Here is a 26,682-nt window from a genome sequence, read left to right as displayed (position 1 = left end):
CGGTGGGAGAGAAAGCAGTAAGCATCACAACATTCATGAATTTCATAAAACTTATCTAGCACTTACCTTTACAGCTAGTATTTTCCCACTTGGGACATGATATGCTCTATGGAAAGAAAAAAAAAATCACTTGGGATTACTAAACAACCTACAAAATGGCTAAGGACATAATATAAATCTGAATACATCCTCAGTAAGAGAAATATGATACTTTCAGAGAACACTAATAACAATGGTAATTTACATTTCTATTGAGGTTCATGGTTTACACAGTGATTCATTATGCACTACCTTAAAATACCTCTGAGTTAATTCTGATATTATTATCCACTTTTTAGAGCCCAGAACTCTGAAGCATATTATCAATGGTAAAGTTAATAAGAGGCAGAACTAGACGTCAAACCAAAGTCTTCTGGCTCCAGATCCCTTACAACATACAGTCACGGTACGTGGCGGTGTACACCGTACAGAGCCACAAAAATGGGAGGTTTCCCTTTCGTTTATCTCAATTATATATATAGATAAACTGCATCCCTACATTTCATTAAAATAATCTCAAAACACATAGCTTAAGATATAAATTCATGTAAGAAGTCATGGAGTTACAAGGATCAAGGATGACAGCTGTCTTTTTCTTAAAGCTAGCATCTCTCAATATTTTTCAGAAAGCTACAGAATGAGGCTTCCCTGGTGGCTCGGTGGTAAAGAATCTGCTTGCCAGTGCAGGAGACATGGGTTCGATCCCTGATCTAAGATCTCACATGCCACAAAGCAACTAAACCCATGTGCCACACCTACGGAGCCTGTGCTCCAGAGCCTGGGAGCCGCGACCACTGAGACGGGCACTGCAGCTATCGAAGGCCGCGCACTCTAGAGCCCACGCTCTGCGACAAGAGGAGCCGCTGCAGAGAGAAGCCCACACACGGAAACTGGAGGGGAGCCCCTGCTCGCCACAACCAGAGAGAAGCCGACTCGGCAAAGACCCAGCGCGCCCAGAAATAAAACAAGTAAAGTCACACTCTAAAAAACCTTCAGAGGCCAGTTCAAATGATCAGGTACAGTGAAATATTTACAGTTTAAATCAAGCAATAGGAATACATTCATTTGTGAAAAATACTAAGGGGATTATGTTTGCAGAAATAAAATACCATTACATCTCATCAAGACTTTTTGTGTGAAATGAAATGTGTGCCCATGCACTGCACTGACTGCACATTCTGACCACTATACAGAAACAGTATGCTTTAAATAAAAATTTCAAAACAAACCACATAACATAAACAAGCACTTTTTATGGCACGTTACTGGAGTGGGGTGCCATTGCCTTCTCTGTCATAAAGGTATAAAGAAACAAATTAGTTTGGAAGAACTAAAATCTTGCTCCCTAAAAGATTTTACATATCAGCCAAGATCAAATTGGTCTTCTCTTAATCCAACTAATGTTAAGGTATAACTGGGGTAGGACAGATGTGGGTGAAAGAAATTTAGTTTCTCAGGAATTTCCCATCTTTACATGCTAAGCTTGCAAACTACATTTTCCAAATTTTACTGGGTAATGACCTAGCAGTAAACATTTCTCATTTCTTTTATTGTTTTAATTGAGATTTAACTGACATGCAGTATTATATTAGTTTCAGGTGTACAACATAATGATTCAATATTTGTATATACTTTGAAATAATCACCACAGTAAATCTAGTTTACATCTATTACCACACAGTTATTACAAAAATTGCTTATTTCATAAAATAAAAGCAAAACGTATATTCCATCATTATTAAAAATGAAAACACCATTTTCTGTCATTTTGGCAGAAATAATCATGTGGTTGCTCTGAAATTTTTTGAAAGCTTTATTAAGGTGTAATTATATATGATAAAACTCACTTGTTTTAAACGTACAATTAAAAATTTTTAGTACTCCAGTGTTCTTGCCTGGAGAATTCCGGGGACAGCAGAGCCTGGTAAGCTGCCATCTATGGGGTCGCACAGAGTTGGACACGACTGAACTGACTTGGCAGCAGCAGCAGCAGAGTTGTGCAGTCATTGACAAGTGTTTTTAAAGTGACTGACTTACAAGTATTTGTAATTTTTCACATATAAAGTGTTACAAATTCAGGTACAACTAAGAAAAAACATATATCAATATGTATATATATCCATATTTAGGACTGTTATAAAAAATTCCTTCTGCTTCTCCTACTCGAGTAGACAAAGGTCAAGACAATTATGGAAGAGAAACTTAGCCTTTATTTTATCAATTAATTGTACAGAAATTCAGATATATCTCATTAAAGGAAAGGTAAGCTTATAAAAATCAATTATTCACTTTACCAGAGAATACTTTAATCTATACAAGTGTCTAAAGACTTTTTCTAAACACCAACCTCCCTATTATACATAAATACTATTCAATTATAAAGCTTAAATAATTTTTAAAAATGTTATACTTTGTATAAAGTGATACACATTTTCAAAAGTGGAACCCCTGTATTATACTGGTTTTACAACAAATTACCATTTACTTTACTATCTGTGTTAACATTAGACTTTTACAATGTATGAAACTACATGTCATGATTTAATTCATGATATGTCTGAACTCACACCATAAATTAATATATAAAAGCTTACACTGTGTTTTTTCTCAATGCATGAAAGAGAAGTTGTTGGCCTAACCCAATTTGAAGTGTGATTTGAAGGAATTTAGTTCGGAGAAGGCAATGGCACCCCACTCCAGTACTCTTGCCTGGAGAATCCCATGGACAGAGGAGCCTGGTGGGCTGCAGTCCATGGGGTTGTGAAGAGTCGGACACAACTGAGCAACTTCACTTTCACTTTTCACTTTCCTGCATTGGAGAAGGAAATGGCAACCCACTCCAGTGTTCTTGCCTGGAGAATCCTAGGGATGGGGGAGCCTAGTGGGCTGCCGTCTATGGGGTGGCCCAGAATCGGACACGACTGAAGCGACTTAGCAGCAGCAGCAGCAGCAGCAGCAACTTTATTCCAGGCAATATAATACATAACATTTAACAATCATATACCATTTTTCTTCTCAAATTATCATAGTGTCTTCCAATGTCAACATTTAAAACACTCTATATTACAAAAACTGGAATGTAAAGATATATAATTGAATGCATACACAAGGACTCAAAACAGTGTTGTTACACTGGACAATGAGCAACACCTGGATATATTAGACTAATAGGGGTGATAGGGAAATGATTAGCAAATAATCTAGTACATACTAGATAACATACTGGACAGTTTGGCAACTTAATTAGCTTATCAAGAAAGCTGATCTATTCCAAAAGAAGGGTCTCCTATTTCCATGTGAATTAAAAGGGGAAACTTGATGATTTAATTATGATGCACGTTTATTCATCTGTGGAAGTTTGGGTTCGATTTCGAGAAATAAAAATGCTGTGTGGTTTGGTTTACAGTGCAATGACAGTACCAAATTAACATTTAATTTTCAAGAAGAAGTGGAAGACAAAGGCAATGCAAGCTAGGAGTCAAGTGTGTCCCTTAACTTTGCAAATGGCATTCTACCCAGAGACAAGGAATTTGTTTACTTTCAGTGGATACTGCATCTCAATTGTCTTGACCTTCCTCAACACATTAACTGTAAAGTGATTAATGAAGTTTGAATGGAGGCTCTGGTTACGCCAAAAGACAACTATACACCTCTGCATTGTTTTAATTAACAGCTAACACTTCAGATTAGTTTGCTGTTGCCACAGTAATTACCTGTTCCATTGAGTGCATGAAGGAAGCACTTTTATAAGTTACTTTTAGTACTGAGTCCTTGAGCATTCCACTTTGTGACCAGCACAGAACTTCTGGGAATAGTCCCAGCCCTTAAAATTGAGCACATAATCTATACACACTTTAGAACTGTAAAAGCTAAGTAGCCTGGTATTAATTTTTTGAGTATTAAAATAACAAGAAGACAAGCAAAGAGAACATCTATACTTTTCATACTTTCTTTACTTTCTCTTTCCATTTGGAACAATAGGTTCCATATGAATAAACAAAAAAGTTGGTGCCAACCTTTAACTTTGGTGGTACAAATTCAGACAATGTATTGAGCAAGTCAGTAATATTGAGTACTGTCTTATCTAATCCCGCCATTTTAAGGTAGAAATATCTAAAAGCAAGGTTAAAAAACTTGTCCAAGCATACACAGTCAATGGCAAAGACAAAACTGGAACTGAGGCAGAACACACGTATTCTAGGAACTAAAAAAATATGTGGTAATGTTTAAGTTCTCTTAACTGCATTCTAGAGCAGGGAAACCCATAATTCAAAACTTACAAAGGTGCCGCCCTATTTCAATCAGGCTAAGACCATCACACTAAACCTTTCCCAGCAAGGAAGCATTCTGCAACCACTGCCAACCTGTCAGGGGAGGGAGAGGAGGGAAGGCTGTATGCTCTGAGACACTGCCTGGGTTCTGATGCTAGCTCTGACGCTTAATGTGAACACGGACTGTTATCAAGCCTCACCTTGTCTCTCGTGCCTTAAGTCTGAAAAGGGGAAATTGGTTACAAACTTGTGAGGTTTAGTGAGATGAGCAAAACATGGAGGACAAGGCCTGGCACAGAGTAAGTGGGTGTTACACGTTAGGAAGCCAGAAAGTTTCCAGGGTAGTTGGGTGTTTTAAGAGTAAAACCACTAAAACAGACTGAAAAAGCTCCGTTTTCTGCTTCTGCAAATCTCCCTTATCCATAATACTCACTCTGCTCCACAAAACATCCTTCTGCCTCAGGCCCTTTCTACCTACATCTCAGCCTGGACCACCCTTCCTTCAATATCCACTTGACTTTTTCCATCACTTCCTTCAGGTCCAATGTTACTTCTCTGACTATCCTATGTAGAACAGCTCATTCTCTCTTTCTTTATTGTTCATAGAATTCATCAACACTCTACACAATTTATTATTTGTCTCCAACCACTAGAAAGCAAGCTCTGTGAAAACAGGGGCATTTTGTTGTTATTGGTCTATATGGTATCTCCAGTGCCTAACACTGTACTGGGCAAATTTTATAAATATTTGTTGGAAGAATGAATAAATTGCCCTTTTAAAAAATTATTGGTTTAGATTCTAAACCTATTAATACCCAATTTTTCTTTTCTAACACACATATAAAAAACTATCCTGTAAGTATGACTTGAATTCATGAGTTTTCATACAGAGTATTTTTCCCTGTTCAGTTGCAAATATTTTTGTCCCATTATAATGTGCTACACAACCCATAAATTATTCAGATGTGTGTATTTTAATTCTCAAATGAATAAGAGGTTTAATATTATTATTAATTTCTATACTAATTGTATTATAGTCAGAAAAAGTGACCTGTAAGTTACAAACTTAAGTGAGACTTGCTTTGTGCCCTAGCATATAATCAGTTCTTAAGTTCTCTATACCTCTATATCCTCTCAGTATGATTGATAAAGAGTGTTATATGGTCATGTGATCAGCTTGTTAATGATAGTGTTAAAGTCTTCTATATCTTTAATTTTTATTTGTTACATCTATTGCTTACTGAAAGACAATTCTCCTACTATGATTGTGGATTTATTAAATTTTCCTTGTCAAGGTTTTTTCCTTTTGCTTTATGTATTTTAAGGTTATGTTATTAACTATATACAAGCTTAAGACTATTATATGTTCTTTTTCTTCTATCATCATATAGTAGTCCTTTCTATCTTCATCCCTAAAAAAACACCCACAAAACTTTTTGCCTTAAAGTCTGCTTTGTCTTATGTTAATATAACCTCACTAGCTTTCTATTGATTAGTTTTTGCCTAATATCTTTTCCCCAACCTTTTCCTTTCAACCTTACTCTGTCTTCATGTTTTAGAAACATATGCTAAAATAGTCAAAAATAGCAGATAGCTCTATTTTTTTAAGTTCCACTTGACCAACCTACTAACTGGCAACATATACCCATAATTATTGATACATATAGATTTATTTCTATCACCTTTTCCATTTACGTTTCACCTCTCTCCCTCTACTATCCTGGATTGTTATTGCTGTTTAGTTGCTAAGTTGTCCAACTTCTTAGCGACCCTACAGACTGTAGCCTGCCAGGCTCCTCTGTCCGTGGAATTATCCTGGAAAGAACACTGGAGTGGGTTGCTATTTCCTCCTCCAGGGGATCTTCCTGACTTAATCACTGAACCCGTATCTCTGAAGTCCCCTGCACTGTGCCACCTGGGAAGACCCGATACATGTACACATATCCCCTCTTTTTGGATTTCCTTCCCATTTAGGTCACCACAGAGCATTTAAAAAACTATTTATTTACTTGGCCGTGCCAAGCCTTAGTTGAGGCATGCAGGATCTTTTGAGCTGCGGCATGTGAGGTCTAGTCCCCTGACCAGAGACTGAACTCGGACACCCCAAAACGGACACTACAGAGTTCAGCCGCTAGACTACCAGGTGAGTGAGTCCCTGCCCCACTCCCAAATGACAGTTTAACTGAGGCAGTTGTCTCCTTTTTATCTTGTGAGGACACTACAGAGTTTAGCCACTGGACTACCAGGTGAGTCCCCTGCCCCACTCTTGAGTGACAGTTTAACTGAGGCAGTTGTTTCCTTTTTATCTTGTGAGGATACCATTGTCTTTCAGCTTTCTGTATTATTGGTGCAAACGTGCTATCTACAATTTGCTGGCCAATAAATGCCACTGAAGGTTCTTGGACAGAAGAGTGGCATGATCAGACTTTAAAATCCTTACTCTGGCTGCAGATTACCACAATACTGCTTGAAAGAGCAAGGAGCCCTTAGAATGGTGTTACTCTAGTCCACGTAAGAGCGGGTGATGCGAATCTAGGCAGTTTTACCAGATGTGGAAAAGGGGACACAGATAGAAGACTTTGGCCAGATATAATTTATGACACACGGGGATGAGGAGGCTAAACCTAAAATTTCAAGTGAAGATCACAGAATTATGGTGTTTATTAACAGAAATAGAAGACTCTTATCTGCTGCTACTGCTGCTAAGTCACTTCAGTCGTGTCCGACTCTGTGAGACCCCATAGATGGCAGCCCACCAGGCTCCCCGGTCCCTGGGATTCTCCAGGTAAGAACACTGGAGTGGGTTGCCATTTCCTTCTCCAATGCATGAAAGTGAAAAGTGCAAGTGAAGTCGCTCAGTCATGTCCGACTCTTCGTGACCCCATGGACTGCAGCCTACCAGGCTCCTTTGTCCATGGGATTTTCCAGGCAAGAGTACTGGAGTGGGTTGCCATTGCCTTCTCCAGACTCTTATCTAGTCATCCTTAAATATATAATCCTGTACTTTTTAGATTCATGAGAGCAGAGACCACATCAACTTCATTCAACAATGTATATACAGTATCTAGCAATATACTTAGCACATCAGAGATACTCAATATTTGTGAGATAATAAGTAAATGGTATAGTCAGGAAAGGGGAGAAAGAAAAATGAAACGGGGAACTAACAATTTCTAACAGTTCACAGAATTATTCTAATTTCTGTGTGTTGTATGTAACATAAGCCACATTTCACATAATAACAATAGAAACAGATGTGGGGTTATTAAGGTAATAAGAATTCATGAATGGCAGGTGTAAGATTCAAATTCAGGTCTATTTCAATTTAATGCTTGTGTTCTTTCCAGTACAGACAGAGTATACACAGGGAATGATTTGAAATAAGTTTACTTCAGGATACTGTGAATGTTGAACATGGAATTCAGAAGAAGAATGTACTAAAATTCCACATATCATATTCCCTATCCTAAGGTTTATGTTTCCCTATCTTGTGGTTGATGCCAATTCATCCATTGGCATCAACTACTCTGATGTTTTATGATATGTCACATGTTGCTAATACTATTTTTCTTAAAAAGTGTTATATAACTTCACTAGTATATGCTTCGTTTAACTATACTGTAAACACTAATTACCAAACAATCTGTAAATTCTTAATATAGGGTCTGTATCTTATCCTATTTTATTGCAAGTTTCAAGTCAGGGTCAAGGTCCATTCTCTTCACTGCTATATCCCCAAATTCTACCAGAGTATTCGACACCCTCTTCGCTTACATACCTAGTTTTCGTATTTAATAAATAACGGATATCTCCAACTGTTAAGCACAATGGTGGGCATTGTGGCTGGGGTAGAGAACAAACCAGACAAGGTTCTTGCTTCCCTGGAGCTTACTTTCTAGTGAGGCAAGACTGACAATAATCATATAAATACACAATATGTCACGTAGCAGAAGTGCAACAAAAAAGACTAAAGGTAGGGATATAGACAGTGATCAAGATTAGGAGCATTTTAAAAAGATAGTATAGGTAGGAGGAACTTAAGGAAGGTACCTCTCATTCAGTCATATGTGAGCAGTAAAGGGGCACACCATTTAGACAGTCAAAAGAAGAGGACTGTAGGCAGATGACATGCTGAGTTCAAGGCCTTAAGGTGGAAGTGTGTATTTGACATGTGTGTGGAAGTGGAAAAAGAAAGAAGACGACTAGGTGTGGGAGACAAAGTCAGAAAGGTAATGGGAAGACAGACTGTTTAGTACCATTTAGACCATGGTGAGGTCTTTGGCTATCATTCTGAATGATATAAAAAGTCACAGGGTCACGTGGAGAGTTTATATTCAGAAAGATCATTTTGGCTGTTGGGTAAAGAGAATTCTTTGTAGGAAATTAAGGACAGAAACTAGAGCAGTAGCTGGGAGGCAAGAGATACTAGATGCTTAGAATATGGTGGCAGGTCAGAGGTGGTCCGCTTGCTCAAACAGCTTTGAAGAAACGCCAACAAGATTTGTGGGTTAATATAACGGATGGTCTGAGAGAAAAAGAAGAAAGAAGAATGACTGAAAAGTCTCTGTCATGAGCAGCCTGTAGGACGAAGTTTCCATTTGTAAAGATTAGAAAAACTAAGAAGGAACAGATTTTAGAGGAAACGTCCAGTTTGGGTAACTTTGAAATGCCTAAGACATTCAACTGGTAATTAGATATGAGTCTGAAGTTCAGGGCAGAGGACAGGACTGGAGATATACATTTGGGCTTCATCAACATACAGATGATATGTAAAGCCATGAAACTACAAAATCTCACTTGAGAATTTTTAAAAAATATTTTTATTTATTTATTTGGCTGCATTGGAGAAGGAAATGGCAACCCACTCCAGTACTCTTGCCTGAAAAATTCCACGGATGGAGGAGCCTGGTAGGTTACAGTCCATGTGCAAAGAGTCAGACACGACTGAGCAACTTCACATTCTTTCTTTCTGTAGTTCCTTTTGGAGAAGGAAATGGCAACCCACTCCAGTGTTCTGGCCTGGAGAATCCCATGGACAGAGGGGCCTGGTGGGCTGCCGTCTATGGGGTTGCAGAGAGTCAGACACGACTAAGCAACTAACACACACATACACATTTGGCTGCGCGTGTCTTGGTTAAAGCACACGGGGATCTACAATCTTTGTTGTGACATGTGGAATCTTCAGTTGAGGCACACGGGATTCTTAGTTGTGCATGCAAACTCTCAGTTACAGCATATGGGATCCAGTTCCCTAACCAGGGATCAAATCCAGGCCCCTCGCACTGGGAGCACAGGGTCACAGCCAGCTGACCACCAGGGAAGTCCCTCAATTAGGAATTACATTAAACAGAGACGAGGTATGAGGAATGGACCTGAACAACTTCAGATCCAGAAATCAGGGAGCTGAGAAGAAACCAGTAAGGAGTTGAGAAGGTACAGAACGTATGCCAGCAACAGAACCCACAGAACAGTACTCCCAAGGCCCTGAATGTTGGCGTTACATCTCTGACACTGCCAAGTGCAGTACCTTGCTCAGGGCAGGTATCCAAAAGAACATGTGACTGACTTCAAACGCAACATTTGGGGACAAATGCAGCTAATCTTATTATTTTCTATATGAAGATGGGTCTAGTACAATACACACAAGGTTAGAGGTGTGTTAACTTTCATCTAGGTCCTAATAAGATTTTATTAAAAGATACATCAATCCAAAAAACTAAACAGAATTTCTATAAGAATCTTTAAAAGTGTGTAAGGAAAAGGAGAAATTTGAAAATGAAATGTTAAAAAGTCCTACATTCACACAGGACATAAGGGAGAAGCAACCTGTGTTCACATTTCAACATCTGGACTCCCACACAAATTTATGTCATGCATAAGATCAATTGCATCTGTATTTTACAATGTTTACTGAAATTATTTATGCTTAGAATTTCAAATTCTAGGAGAACCAAAAAAATATGAATCGGCCCAGATGACTCCTGTTCACAAAATAAATAACCTAGAGCTCATCATATATTTTCTGATAAAGCTTATACAATCTCATACAATTAAAGTAGGCATCCAATTTCTATGACACTATTCTGCATATTAATTTCTAAATACTTTCTAATCAAATTATTTTCAATTATGAGAAGAAAGAATTTATAATAGGGAAAACTTGTGCTTCTCTAATTGCGAGGTAGGATATAATTTAAGAATGGGGGACTGACCTATGATCTGACTGCAAATCTTTCATATTTCAGCATAAATTATGACATGTGATAAGTGTCATTCTGTTAGTAAAACCGTCCTCAAAATGACCAAGGAAATACGCCTCCTCCCTTTCTTTTGCCTCTTGGAGCCAGGATTTCAAGAGTAATTGCACATGATGACTTTTAATCGTGACAGCAACACCAGAACACTGCAGTGGCAGCACTGGCACGGCCCTGTGAGGGGGCAGGGCAACCCTCTCACACACCATGCGGAAGGAACGCCGCTGACTCAAGTTCCACTCTCACAGAGCATGCTGCATACAAGCTTAGTGAAGAGCGGGATGCAATTACTGTGAATTATTTATAGAGCACTATCAATTGTTGGAAATTCTCCAAATGAATGGGAAACTTAACAAGCCAGTCACTAAAATGGTGAAACCAGTAGTTAAGCTCTGGCTTAAGAAATACATACATACACAAACAAAACAAAAATATTTTGTTATTTTGTGAGATTAAAAAAAAAAAAAAAAAACCTGGTTGTTGTCTTTTAATGCAATGACATGCTTTCAGGAACCAAATGTAAACTAGCTATGGTTCAGTTAACGAAAATTTTGTTTTATTGCTTGATCATTTTAGAGATTTATTCTCTTGGTAACTTTCTTTGGGGGTAGATTTTACCAATATGCCACATAACAAAATAGCCATCCACAGAAAAAAAAAAAATTCAAATAGTTTCAGGGAAATCAACACTGACAGTTGTTGTCTCCCATAATAGATAAACACATTAGCCAGGCTCTAGCTGTTAAAATAGGAAATCCAAAGTAAACAGCAGTTGTAAAAAGCTTTTATATAAACTGTACTAGTTCAAATAGCAGTCTATGCCAACGTTCTTTCTGCCTAAAAACCCATTACAAATGCTGACTACTGATTGTAAAATGATTTATGGTTAAGCAACAGGGCCCCCCAGACTGTTTAAGTATCAAATCAAACATATTATTAGGTCACATATATTAACAACTCTTTCAAGATGCTGATCATACACAGGGCTCACAGACCAACCTAATGTTTAATATAGAAAACTTGGCAGGGTTAGAAAGAGTTCCAACCAGAGAAGAGCTACTTTAACTCTACATTTTATGATTTCTTCTTCTTTCTATTTACTTTGGTTCTCCTTTTTACTCCCACATCTGTCTCAAAGTTAATGTGGTCATCACTTCCTCCATATTTCTTTCATAAGGTGATATAGCCTTATTCAAGCCTTTAACATCAACTAGAGTAATGTCTTTTAATACATGGCCCAAGTACCTTTGAGATTAAGGAAGCTACAGTCATAGTGATCTCTTGATCAAAGCTTCTGAAAGAATGTTAATGGGCAAAACAGAGGTAAGAGAAAGCCTCATGATGAGGATGGGGAAAAAATGAGGCAACACATGTGGGAGGGAAACAAGAGTACCTTGATGATTAACTAGCTAGGAAACATCTTTCCTGAAATAGCTTGATTACAATATTATCTCTGCTCATAGTGGAAAGCTAAAAATAAGTCACTTTCCAAAATGAGATATAAAAATGGCTATTTCAGAAAACCTCCTTCTACTAATAAGTAACATTCAATTGTGCTTTATGGTTTATAAAAATTTTTTTATATAAGGAAGCTATTTAAGTTGCACAAAAACGCATAAGGCAGATATTCTTACTAGCCCCATTTTACAGATAAGGGAAGCAAGGCTTGGTGAGGTTAACAACTGCTTCAAGATTCTTATCTCCTAAGCTTTAGAGAACTTTTTTTGGAAAAAGTTGGCTCAAAACTCAACATTCAAAAAGCGAAGATCATGATATCCAGTCCCATTTCATGGCAAATAGATGGGAAAACAATGGAAACAGTGAGAGACTTTATTTTTGCAGGCTGCAAAATCACTGCAGATGGTGACTGCAGCCATGAAATTAAAAGACGCTTGTTGCTTGGCAGAAAAGCTATGACCAACCTAGACAGCATATTAAAAAGCAGAGACATTACTTTGCCAACAAAGGTTCGTCTAGTCAAAGCTATGGTTTTTCCAGTAGTCATATATGGATGTGAGAGTTGGACTATAAAGAAAGCTGAGCACCGAAGAATTGATGCTTTTGAACTGTGGTACTGGAGAAAACTCTTGAGAGTCCCTTGGATTGCAAAGAGATCAAACCAGTCAATCCTAAAGGAAATCAGTCCTGAATATTTGGAAGGACTGATGTTGAAGCTGAAGCTCCAATACTTTGGCCACCTGATGCGAAGAACTGACTCATTGGAAAAGACCCTGAGGCTGGGAAAGATTGAAGGTGGAAAGAGAAGGGAACGACAAAGGATGAGAGGGATGGCATTACCGACTCGATGGACATGAGTCTGAGTAAATCCCAGGAGTTGGTGATGGACAGGGAAGCCTGGAGTGCTGCAGTCCATGGGTCACAAAGAGTCGAACATGACTGAGTGACTGAACTGAACTGAAATGACTGAAGCTTTGGACTGGGCTGTGGGTTCAAATTCCTCTGCAGCCAAATTCAATGCTTGTCCCAAACAAGTCTGTGTGAACATAAACGGGCTGCTTCTAGATCCTCTAATTCCAGTTGTCTTCAAGGTTCTCTGGATATGGTCAGTGCTGGTTTTTAAAAAGCAATAGGGAAAATCGATTGAATGACTCACTTTTCAGAGTTGCATTAACTTTTTCAGGCCACTGGGGTACAATTTACTAAATTACCTCTCCTAGAACACTAAATAGTACCCCAGTGGGTCAAAGAGTAAATGCACCTCTGAAAAGTGAGCCATTTATCCCCTTCTTCCCTGTAGTACCAGATGTAATCTGTCCCCTATGACAGAAATATTAACCCATTTCCATTAAAAACTCAAGAAATTGTCCCACACTTGAGAAAATGAGTAGGGGGAAGCTTCCCTGGGAGAGGAAAACAAAACAAACAAACAAAAATCTCTCTTCTATAACCTTGCCCACAATACTGGTGAAAAGTCACCATGTATTTATTTGAAAATAGTGGGGTTTCATTCACTGGAGATTGATTTTAATCAAGGCCTCAAAACACAACAAAAAAATACAAATTCAAAGCTGACGGTTTTCAGCAGGGAGATGCACAGGACATCATGATGGCTAGTTTCATCCTGTACTGCAGTATTTAAAAAGCAAAGCTCAAACATTCATCTTGCGTGTGTAATACGATATATATCACAAATGGTGGTTCTTCCACATATCTCACTATCCTAGAGATTATCCCTTTGACACAAAAAATTCTTCTTGGCTAGCAAATAAGCACATTATTACTTTTAACCTTTATAAAGGCAAAAGCCTCTGAATACATTTCTGAGTTGCCTCAGGAATAGCTATTGAGTGATTTAACAGTTGCTAGATACTTTAATAAAGCCAAACTTTAAGTTTTCAGCACTGTTAGTCTCTTATTCTTCTGGAAGATGGCTATGTAATGAAAATAAGACAACTTTAATTTAAGAATCATCCAGCTTCTAATTAAACTGCCATAGGCAGCTGGTTGGATAAGTTTTAATCAGTTTCAATCACCTATTGATTGGTATACTGAAGCCTAAAAAATTAAAAGTAAAAGATGATTGGGGAATTGTCCCATCTCAGAACAACAGTAGAGGCCTCTGTAAATAACTCCTCTTTTAACCATCAGCTAAATGAACACTTCAATACTGCAGTACAAAGTCTTCTGCAAAATTACTTTAACTAACAAGCAGAAATTTATCAGCTTCAGCCAAAATCAATGCTGAAATCAATTTGAACACTGGTTGTGTCTAAAGGGGCTCATTGGCAATTTAGGGAAATTACACCATGTAAATGCCTGTGCTTTAATTGAACAGTTTCATCAACTAGGCTGTGATTGCTGTCCATTCACTTATTTACTTTCACTGCAGCTACCATTCTGCAAAGGAATGGCTTTTGTCAGGCTGAAGAGAGGCACTTTATCTTCATTTCGTGCACTTTTGTGCATAACAGACGTCATGAAACTGGCATATCATGACTAGGGTTAAAACAAACCAGGAGGGACTTTTTCCTTTAACCCAAAAAATGAACAACACTCAAACTACCATCATACCTTACACCATCCAGGGAGAGTCATCTTTAAGCAAAGAAAAATCTTTGCCTCTATGTTTTGGACAACAGAAGAAAGTATTTGGATTCTAAACTAAATTCCACGATGCTCTTCTTTTTGAGATATCTGTAGTAACTTCCAAAAATATATAAACTGCATTAGAACATTCTCTCCAAAAATTAAGTAACATTTTGTTTTACAAAGTCCTTTGAGATTAGTCAAGAGGAGCTGATTCTCCAATCTATTCAGGAGATTAAGGCTTAAAGACATCACATATATTTTTAAAGTAAGATTAACGAGAGGAGAAAGGGAGAGGGGTCTGCATGGGAGGAAGAAACCAGACTTGTTTGTAAAGATCAGAGGCCAAAACATCTATAAGACTCCAACAACAATTTAAATACATACACAAAAGCACTCACAAAATCATGAGCAATGAGAAAAACCCAAAGATGCAATTTCTGCAGAACTATATGTGGAACTGACTGAAGTCTGGAGACAGGAATTAATGTTTTAAATATTGGGTTAATCACTTAGTTCAAAGATTACAAATTTCAGGCAAGGTGAGAAGAAAGAAGACAGCTGTTTGTTCACATGAGTCATCTGTAAGGTACACGTGCCTGATGCAAAAAATAAAAACACAACATACAGCTGTAGCATATGTGCTAGAAAATGCCATCAGAAAATTTTAGGCTTGCACATAGTTTGCTTACTTGAGCTCCTCACAGAATCAAAATGTAATTGTTTACTAAAAAGGGCACTGGGAAAGCATCAAGAAATAAGAAAGCATGACTTTCAACTGTGGTTCTAGCCCTTGTCTTGCTTTAAGTCCTCAGAGAAATCCCTTGATTTCAGGGCTGCATCACAGGTTACACGATGTTGGTGACACCTATTCTACCCAGCCACATTCCAGCGTTGCTGGCGTTAACCCTTGGCATGCGCCGGTGGCCCAGGGTGCAAACAGAAATGCAGCCATTCGATTCTGAGCATCCTCTGCATCCTGGGGACATGAAGGCAGGGTCTTAAAACCTTTTACTAGGCTTCCAGGGAAGCAGAGAAACTTCTCATTTGCCTTTTCAGCCAGCTACCTGAGGCTTACACTCTGCAACACGAAAAAATTAACTTTCAAAAAAAGTTAAAAGGAAGAAAAAACAAATGGTGTACAGAAACTAAACTGGGCACATGTGTTGTAGTAAAAATTCACTCTGTAATTTTATCCCACCTATCATTTTCCGTACAATTATAAAATTTCATTGGCTATATATTTTGTTGTGCAGACAACATAAAAATATATTTTATTCATAGTTTTTAGATAACTTTTCAGAAAACTTAATTATGGTTTAATCAGAGCTTTGTTTATTGACTATAGTATATTGTTACATTTTGTTTCTATAGTTAGTAGTCATAATAGTATCAGTATGCTTGAGAATCTTATGCAATGTATATTTTCCAAGTACACTAAGCTTGTTAAAATGCTATACTGATTGTGCCCTAAAGCAAGTTCTAATTTTGTCTGAACATTCTTCATTTCATTATTTGAATTCACAAAACAAAAACCACAGTTCTGCTTAGAGCAATAATATTGTACATTCTTTTTCGTTCCTTCTTTTGTAGTACTGACTAGGAAAAATATGGAAATTTTGGGGTCAAGAGGATAACATAATACAAAGTTACACTTAAAAATCAAAGTAATGTTTAAAAAAACTTGATGCTTAATACCCAGAGCGTAAGTCTCTATTGTTGTTTCCCCCTCTCATTTAGCAACCTGCTCCTCCAATTCAGTACTAGTGCACAAATCAGAACCTAAGTGTATTCGACTCCAGTAAGGCAGCAATTTAACAGGAACATGGTCTCTTATAACAAGGTAACCAAAGACAGAGCAATAAAAAAAAAAAAAAAAAAAAAAACTGTGGCAGAAAGTTATACACAGTAAATGCGGTTTGTACTTTCCAGTGAATTATTTTCCAAAAAAGCAATTTAAGCAAATACCCTAGATGCTATGGTATACAAATATTTGCTTGTGCTATATGCCAACCAAGAGCTGTTAATTTTCTAACACATCAGATACTGTAAAATAGTTTAGAAAAATTTAATGTGTCTTATAAATCAAGAAATGCTCCAACTCCTCTAGCACAACCACAGAATTAATCTCAGGATCCAATTATTAAATTCAAAGCTTTTGATAAGTAAAGAGACCCAAAGGATAGACCAAATAACAAGTTATGTTGCCGTAATTCTGTCAGCGAAGTAATGGTTGTTTTAACATCTACTAAAAAGCCCCGAAAATTAACAACTAGAGATGGTGCATCACTGACTTTCAAGATCATATATTAATTTAGATCTCACATTGAAAAATAATTTCGGTTAAAAATTGAGAAACTTAAGAGTGTAGATGACAAAAAGGAAAACCATGGCTTGAGAAGTAGGCCCAAGTACTAATGTAGTGTCCGAAGAAATTTGAGGTGGACAACTCGATGTTTTGATACTGAGTTCTAATCTTGATTTGACCATGGGCATGCCACTTAACCCTTCCAAGCTTTATCTTTCTCACTAGTAAAAAGGGGCCAAGTATACCAACCAGGCTTCTCAGCAAGGATTTAGCGGGATCTCAAAGATCCCACATGATCAGGCTCCTTCCCATTTCTCCACCGGCCCCCGAGCTTGCTCTGCTCCAACTCCACCACACTCCTAGACACAGCATCTTCACACCCATCTCAGGGCATCCTCCGCAGCAGTTCCTTCCGCCTGGATCTTGGATTCCCAGATTCTCCCATGACTGGCTCCTTCCTGTCCCTTCAGGTCTCAGCTCCAATATCCCCTCCTCAGGCAAGCCTTCCTGAGCATTCTTTATAGCACTTGTAAGGTCTGATATCATCTTACTTCGGTATTCATTTTCTTGATTGCTGTCTGTCTGCCCCCCTAGAACAAGCTCCAGGAGCACTGGCCACTTGTGTTATTCACTACTGGACGGCTTTGACACAGAGTGACTCTTGGTGAGTATATGTTCAACAAATATACAATAAGACAAAATCTAAAAGAACAAAACCAAATGATACTTGCCATTAACATTTTTATGGTAGCTGAATGCTAAATTTCATTCTGGAACTTTACACTCAGGAGTAACCTTTGCAGTCTTTTCACGTCCAGTCTAGGTGTGAATTCTTTTCTCAGCAGTCCTGAACACTAAGCCGTATCATTCTGCTTAAGGTAGAAGCCAGAGTCACCCAGCGATGCACAATACTTTGCATCCATCCTGAGACTGTGAAGACATGCAGGTTAATTCCTAAAACACTAAGTGTCTACAGTAGGTAAGGAGTGGCACTGGGCCCTGGAAAGACATCCGTCCAAATGACTTCTAGGCGATTCATGGGGTCGCAAAGAGTTGGACACAACTGAGCGACTGAACTGAACTGAGGGAGGACAGGCTGGCGGGAAGAGTAGCAGGAAGAGTACATGGCTCACTCTAACCAAAGGCACCGTCACACAGACATTCAAGACAAGCAATCTGAGGTGAGCCTTCAGAAAAACCTGCTCCTCTGTCTACAGGAATGCCCTTCAGACTTTATGTCAGTTGTCATGGGACCTCTTGATTTTCTTATTCAGATAAAAGGCAGCCAACTCCTCTGATCACTTTTCAATTCAAATAACAGTTCCTCCATGAGGCCCTTTCTGAATCCTCCTGAGCAAAGAGCTAAAAGTCATCACTCCCTCCTCGGCCCACAAGGGCCTGTGTACCACAGAGACACGTGGCCTAGACTGTGAGGCCCTGCACTTACCTATCGACAAGACGTCTCCCTCCATCTGGACAAGGCCGATGAGTGCCTGCTCTCCCCAGCAGCTGACGCAGTGCCCTCCACACAGCACACGCTCAGAAGGTGCCCACTAATGAACGAAGGAGGACCGGACGGCACAATGTCCCAGACCCCTGTTTATTCTCCCCATGCTCCTCTGAGTGGTCTCTGAACTGTCCATATCTCTGGAAAGTCAGTACCCAGAACTAGACACAAAAATCCAAAAGTTACACCCTGTGAGACAAAGTCAAACCCAGATGCTATACGCTCTTAATGCAGCCAGAAAATGGCTTTTAATGGAAACTAGACCTCTTCCACCCTATAAAAACAGAAGTGTGCTAATGCTTATCTGTTCTTAACCACTTCTGCTGAGGACTTTATATTTCTCTATAAAGAAAGCACTTTTATTAAAATAAAATATTAGAAAGAAGTCTTGCTACTTCAAAACTATTCTTCCCTAAAAGGAGATAGAGTTGAAATACTTCAATTCAGCAAATTCTTACTTGAAATATTACCATAATGTATTGATTTTTACCAGACTCAATTGACTGAAAAGTTGTTTGTGTAGCAATATTGGCCAAACCAATATACTAGAACAACTTTGTTACCCATAGTAATCAAGTGCATTTCTGAAGTATAATTATACTGTCATAAAAATAAAGCCAAGATACCCTTTTCCAAGCAATAAAACAATAAGGGCTATAAAAAAGGAAGAAGAAAAGGCTAAATAAATGAGATTTTTTAAAATGAAATTTAGTGTCTTTCAGAAACACCCCTGCCTCTTCTTCCTTCCCTTAAGCCAAGGTTAGCAGAAAATGATCAATACTTCAATCTCAATAAACTATTTCAATAATAGTTAATTCGGGTGGAAACAGAGTCTGAAAATCTCTGCTCAGCGACCTGTGACATCCTGTCATGTTGGCTGGATGCCAATAATCCATCATTGCTGTAATGAATGTGAGCATGTGTGAAGGTATGGGAACGTGGAGATGGGGCAGCAAAGGTGGGAAAGGTGCCGAGAGTCAGGGGCTCAGGTTCATTCTTCAGGTTCTAATCGATACAAGGCACATTACTGTATGAAAAAAACCTGTAACAGTGAATGCTGAGAGAGGGAAGTGTACATAATTAATTTTATTTGACAAATGCTCATTGATTTTCTGAAAATATTTAATATCCTTGCTTGTCACATGATACTATAATACAATCTAGCCATATGTAAGTATTTAATTTTACATTAAGATGATGTCTTATTTGCTTGTTTAAAATACGATCCTGGCTGCAAGGAAAAGGCACTTCATTTGATTGGAAATTTAAAGTTAAAATAAATCAAACAATCACCCTAGCTCTTGGGTCAATATCAAAACCATTTAAAAACTACTCTTAATTTACAAGATGCACTTCAGGGAGAAAAACAAAAAGAAGTGGGGTCACTGATACAGTTGTTAGAGAAACTGGGGTCAGGTCTATGACTGTTTCTGGTTTGGCACCTTTGGGTTGTTTGGTGAAAAAGGAAATCAGAGCTTTTCTCGGTATTATGTGGTTCCCAATATTTACATCAAGGACCCTCTTGATTGCACTTTCCCTTCAGGAAACCTATGTTTTGAAATATTTTGTTTATTAAACAGCATTTAATTAGGCAACAATTCATGTATTTTTTCATTTTCTATAACTGACCACCACAGCTTCTAATTTTCATAAAATAAATCATGTTAACTGCAATGGGCTGATACAATTCTAGTCCTGAAACAAAAATGTTTTAGTTAGCCTGTAAGTCATATCATAAGGGTAGAATACAATTTAATAGTTCACATGATCTGAGTTACTGTCTCCAAGAACCATCCCCACCCTACTGCCCAACAAATATTTCATAATATAGGTAAGACAACAGAAAGAAGGCAAGACCAACACCTTTGAGAATTATTAACCCTTCCCTCCTCTCTTATCTCTAGATATGGCCAAATTAATTGTTAAATAATGGTATATATCCAATTTTTGAAACACCATGTAGTTAGCATACATGCTACCGATTATACCACTGAGAAAATTCTACTTCAAACCCAGGTTACACTTTTAACTGTACCATAAGAAGCAGCTAGATTTAGAAAATCCACTAGTGTTTTCCAATACCTTGAGATTAGAATACATGGCCAGAAAGCTGACAGCAAGAGTCTTAGCCTAAATAATTGAATTAAAGAAAGAGAACAGAAAAACCTTAAGTGTGTGTTGGCTAACTGACTCAGCATGGCCTAAGTCCTAAGAGGTAGATACTACTTCATTTTTGGACCCAGAGCTTATGCGACTCCTTCAAACAATGCACTGAAGAAGCAAAAAACCTGAGTGCCTGGCTCATTATCATAGAACGTTTTCAAAGTAACTGGGCCTATTAATTACTTTCATTTCCACGTGACTTACTATCCAAGAAAAAAGGATAGTAACTAGAATGTTGAGTTAGTGGATACCAAATACTCAGTTTTTAATATGTGAAAGAAAATTAATCATTCAAACATGCTTTTAGTTTAGAAATCCCTATGCTTCTTGGTGAATGTTCTAAAACAATTATGCAGGCTCAAAATTATGCAGCCTCTACAACTAGCTAGACATGGGGAGGATCCAATTAAAGAACTCTGCTAAAACCTGCTTGGAAAAAACCTCCACTGGCCTCATTCTCATTCCAGCCAACATGTATAGAGCATCTCTTCTATCCTTAGGACTGTGCTGGGTACACTAGAAAATACAAGTAAATGCAATGGACTCTGCTTGACCTTGAGAAAACACTGCCTCGGGGAGAAACAGAGTGAAAGGAAGAGACGCTGTGTAGAGTGCTGGCTCTGCTACGTGAATGTGAGCCCCAGCTTTTACCAGTGGTAAAACAGGCTTGCCATTATACCAGCTGTCTTATAGCAATTTGAAAGTAAACTACAATAAAAGAGAATATACCTTGAAACTTTGAAAAATCATTCTATTTAAAATAATATACGATATAAAAATAAACCATATTCATAAAGCAACTAAAGAACAAAAGGAAACATAGAAATATATTATGTATCATACTGCAGAATTTCTCAAAGTTAATTGAATACAACTTTAATTCTGTGAGATATTTTCAGATCTTTCTCAAGAAAAGAATCCCATGGCCAAGTAAGCATACAAAGCCCAGGGATTAATGCTCTATCACTGTTCATTTCTATCATGAACAGTAGTAAGTTCATGTAAGTATCATGAACATTCAGTGTCAGTCACAGTACTAAGACTTTTTTATGGAACATCTAATTTAACCTCACAGTAATTTTGTAAGACGTGTACTCAGTTGCTAAGTCCTGTCCAACTCCTTGTGACCCCATGGACTACAGCCCACCAGACTCCTCTGTCCATGGGATTCTCCAGGCAAGAGTACTGGAGTGGGTTGCCACTTCCTCCTCCAGGGAACCTTCCCAACCCAAGGATCAAATCCATGTCTCCTGCATCTCCTGCACTGGCAGGCAGAATCTTTACCACTGAGCCACCTGGGAAGCCCACTTTTATAAGATAGGTATTAGTGTTATCCCCATTTTATGCATAGGGAAACTGAGATAGAAGACACTATGTAACTTTCCCAGCATCACACAAGCTGCTTAGTGGCAGATGCAGAATTCAAACTCAGAGTCCCTATACTTAACCACAACACATACTGTTTTCTACTTCCTCTAAGTTTTCAGAATTCATTGTGAATCTATCAGAAGGGAATAGTACGTGTGTGCTTCCTGATTTATTTTTTGGAGCAACTTGTACTTTAGGAAATGAAGCAGTTAAAATACATTCATTTACTTTTCCTAAATAATTCTTTCTCCTAGAATTGATCCATTTCATCCAAACTAATAATCCAAGAGATACCACAATTTAAAATTACCTGGCTGGATCGCTATCATGAGTTCAGCAGGGGGCTATACACAGAATCCACATTTGGTTCAAATACCTAGGCCCAGAATTTCATACTGTATAACTGAGGAGAATATCCAAACTTAAAGGATGAAAATGTGATCAACTATTAAATAATATATATTGTAGTTACACAATATCGTATTCCTTAAAATTCACAACATCTCAAGTGGAGCAAATAAGACTGAAATATCAACTTTTGCTTCACATTTATTAGCTTTATTATTCTTTATAAGAAAAAAAAATAGGCCCATTAGGCAGTTTTGTTACCAATGAGTGGATTTTCCAATATTTTCTTCATCTAGTTTATGTAGCATAGCCTGTAATGTAATCATTTTTGTTTGAAAAATCACAGTTTTTATAGTCAACACCATTAAGGTAAACTTAGTATAGGAGAAAGTCAATCATAACACATCAAACACTCAGTTTTATAGAGACTTTAGTAAAGTGGCTCTTCATTTCTTGACGATTATACCATTTCTTTGTGCTGAACTAAAAGCCAGAAATAGAACACCACAAATTGAAGCCCAGACAGAAATGAAGACCAATGATCAATGACGATGATCAATGACGTGATGGACATGAGCTTGAGTAGGCTCTGGGAGTTGGTGACGGACAGGGAAGCCTGGCATGCTGCAGTCCACGGGGTCACAAAGAGTTGGACATGACTGAGCAACTGAACTGAATTGAACTGATCAATGACAAGTGGTCATGTAATTTTATATCTTCATGTTCTCTCTCCTTAAGAATCACCTAGGCAATAAGTGAAATGTCTTCTTTGCATAAGAAATCTATGACATAAAATAAAGTACTGAAATGATCATGACACCGCCACTCACCCTCCATAAACAACCACTGTCAAAAACATACTGAATCTTACAACATGTTCTGAGCATCAGCAATGGAAGCCAACTAAATAAACCCAGAAGAAGTTGCTAATGTCACTGCAGCATCCTAGCAAATTAAAGAACTTGCGCTACGGACCCTCCCTTGGATACTGTGACTCTAATAAAAAGAAAACTTCTAGCCATGCTTCTTAGCTAAAAACATTAGCCAGGCGAATGGGAAATTATCTGCAAGACAAAAAAGTGCAGACGGACAGTGTTAATGGTCACACAACAATGTGAACGCACTTAATGCCACTGAACTGTAGACTTACAAATGGCTGATGGTAATTTTTATGTTTTTACTACAATTAAGGATAATAGTTAAAGAAAAACAACACTAAAATAATTTTATGCTGTAATTTTCCCTTGCTGGATGGGCATGTTATTTCTACTTCCCTGTATGCCCTCTCCCCTTTTTTTATAAACCTGTTTTAAAATAAAAGATTAAAATTTTAACACAGAATATTATTTCCAATAAAAATTTTCTGCTGGGGTTTGGTCCTATGTTTTCTCCTTTCTAGAATAAACCAGGACAGTAAATTCACAACAGGCCTTCAATTTAAAAATATTAACATGCTCAAGAGTCAAACATTTGGTGAAACAACACAAATAAGTAGGTTAGACGTCTAAAGAAATGTGTTTGGATTCTATTCGAAGCCGATAAAAGGCATTCAAAGAGTTGCTAGAAAACTTATCTAGCAACTGTTCTACACCTGAACATTAGCATAAAAGCATTAAGAAGAAGAAAGGCTGAGACTTTGAAAACTGCTCCCTTTAGGGAACTCAAGAGAAGCAATTCGAGTATACATGTTCCTTCTTATTTCTAATGGTACCTGAACCCAAGAACCTTCAGGACAGGGTAAAAAGTCAAGTCAGATAAGAGTGAGGAGGAGAAGACCAGAACGAAGAAATGCTATTTATGCAGTACTAGGGGTTGCATGGAGAAGGCAATGGCACCCCACTCCAGCACTCTTGCCTGGAAAATCCCATGGATGGAGGAGCCTGGTAGGCTGCAGTCTATGGGGTCGCTAAGAGTCGGACACAACTGAGCAACTTCACTTTCACTTTTCACTTTCATGCATTGGAGAAGGAAATGGCAACCCACTCCAGTGTTCTTGCCTGGAGAATCCCAGGGACGGGGGAGCCTGGTGGGAAGCCGTCTCTGGGGTCACACAGAGTCGGACACGACTGAAGTGACTTAGCAGCAGCAGCAGGGGTTGCATGGGAAGGAATGATAGTACAGATCCAGGAAATGACAATGGCAACCTCAAATTCTTTAGATGAATTAGGCATCACACATTTTAAGGGCAAGAGGGTAAGACCCAAGGATTGTGAATGAAATGTGTTATTATTTAGTTATCTGAATTAGCATAGTGGAAGCAATTAACATTCAGACCAACTACTCGCCATACTCAGTCATCTAGAGGAAAAACCATCCAAATATGTAAACATATGTTCTTAAAGGACTATGTTAAAGGACTTTAGGAGAAAGGACATTTCCTGGCTCTACCTACAGAGAGGATCAAAGCCCTAGGGAGGGAACTGGATCAGATAACTTTGAAGGAGCTTCTAACCTGAGAAATCTAATTCTATGCCAAGGTTGCATCTGAGTTGACGATATTCTGGAATTTTAGGATGTGACCTTTCATGTTCAAGGGCAACAGGGCAATTTTTAGCTATATTCACATGGTTAGTAAGAACTCAAAATTCTAAGAAAATCAGTAACCAATAAGAACATAAATTAATTATTTTACAACTTTGCAAATATATGTTAATATCAATAGTAAAATATCTAAGGTAAAAACACAATTATAATGTGATGCAGGGGTAGTGTATATATGGAAAACAGCTCTCTGGAGGAAAGCTTTATTACACCCTCAGGGCTTTCTTACAGAATATGGATTTTTTTAATTCCTAGTGGAATATTTTTCATACATCATTGCAGACTATTAAGTACCAGATATTACATTATGTAGTTTAAACTTTGCACTACTGCATGAGAAAGACTTCCCTGTCGAGAGAAGTATTTTTTACAGTTAGCATTTTTTTAATATGAAAATGAACACTCCTTTAGGCTAAGATCACTGCAACCAGAATTTGGGAGAATTTTATAACTTAACATATTCATCAATGTGTAGAAATTCTCTCAGGGGTGTAGGGTGAGGAGAGAAGGAAACACAACAGGAAGAGGCTTTTGAATCACTAAGGGTCGACACAGGGCAAAGCAATGGTATTTATAAGGTTTGTCTTCCCTTGGGCATAGGTGTAAACAGGCAGGGGACTAGCATAGGGTGCTGGCAAGTTAAAAAAAAAAAATGGTGTTAAAAGAGTGAAAAAAAAATGCATTAAACTTCAGGCCAGTTAAAGGTATACTTGTTAATGGTGGACTATTAAATGCTCACCCAGGAGAGATGCAGACTCAGAAATATTAAAAAGGCAATATAAATGCACTTTTCCAAGCAATTTCTGAGAAAATAGATGCCTTACAGAATTTTGGAGTCACATGTGGAAATAAAATCTAAGTGCTGGTGGTCATTTAAAAATCTCCGCCATGGAGAACTTGGATACCCACATTTGGCAAAAGTGGAGAGAAAGTTTAAACAAAATTGACTACTCACTTGTAGACTGTGCCGCCGTTGCCGTGACCAAGAGTGTCTCGATACCGTATGTCTTGTTCATTCATCTCCACAAGAAAGAAAGAAAAACAAAAAGGGTGTCATGCTGCGGATGGAAATGTCAAGGAAAAGCAACTCTGGGCCATAAACAACAAGCAGTCTGGGTCATTTCAAGTTCAGCTGCAAGAACGAGAAGATCAATACAACATTTGCTGTCCAATTTATAAAAGACGATACCAAGGGACAAAGTGATGGAAAGTTTAATGACAATTTGTTTGCCTGGGTCATTTCATTAAAGTTTGATAAAAGGTGTCAAAATGGAATGATATAACATAGCTCAAAAGGGTCAGGTCAGAGATACCGGTAAGAACGGTCTCCAGCACTACAATAACCACGGCCAAACAGCACTGCACGTAACCAAAGTCAGACTTGGCAAGACACACACACACACACCCCCCCTAGTAATCCAATGCACAATCTGTAAATACATCAGCCCCTGAAAACTCAAGTGACCCTCTAATTAACATTAAACAAACTAACTGAATAATGTTAATGATTTTCCTAGAGTTGACACTGCTTTTTGGGGGCGGGGAATGATAAATTAGTACCCAGCAATAGCTGGGTAGAAATCTTATGGAAAAGTGCCAAATCAACACACTTTAAAAGCCACATATAGTAAAATGTTATAATGCATAAAAGGAAAACAAGTAAGCATGTGATTCATATAAAGTCATTTTTCTAATTTATTATACAAAGCAACATGTACATTTTCCCAGATTCTGTAAAACTGTTATATCACAAATACTACTCTCATTTGTATAGTGAATAGAAGTGAAATTATTTTAGTACCCACAATATAATGTTTTAGAGTTTGAAACAACTCC

General features: G+C 38.0%; 1 protein-coding gene across 3 annotated transcripts in view; it reads right to left on the bottom strand.

The window, feature by feature from the left end:
* MAP2K5 (mitogen-activated protein kinase kinase 5) overlaps positions 1-26,682 on the bottom strand; it is a 262,225-nt gene that overhangs the window by 176,699 nt on the left and 58,844 nt on the right. For all 3 annotated transcript variants that reach the window (XM_052646192.1, XM_052646193.1, XM_052646195.1), the window contains 2 exons: positions 25,802-25,866; positions 67-106 (listed from right to left, as the gene is read on the bottom strand). In XM_052646192.1, coding sequence (XP_052502152.1) covers positions 67-106; positions 25,802-25,866 — 105 coding nt within the window. The remainder of the gene's footprint in view (positions 1-66; positions 107-25,801; positions 25,867-26,682) is intronic.

Source organism: Budorcas taxicolor, chromosome 10, assembly GCF_023091745.1.
Source record: "Budorcas taxicolor isolate Tak-1 chromosome 10, Takin1.1, whole genome shotgun sequence".
Taxonomy (NCBI): domain Eukaryota; kingdom Metazoa; phylum Chordata; class Mammalia; order Artiodactyla; family Bovidae; genus Budorcas; species Budorcas taxicolor.
This window is presented reverse-complemented; position numbering and strand designations above follow the sequence as displayed.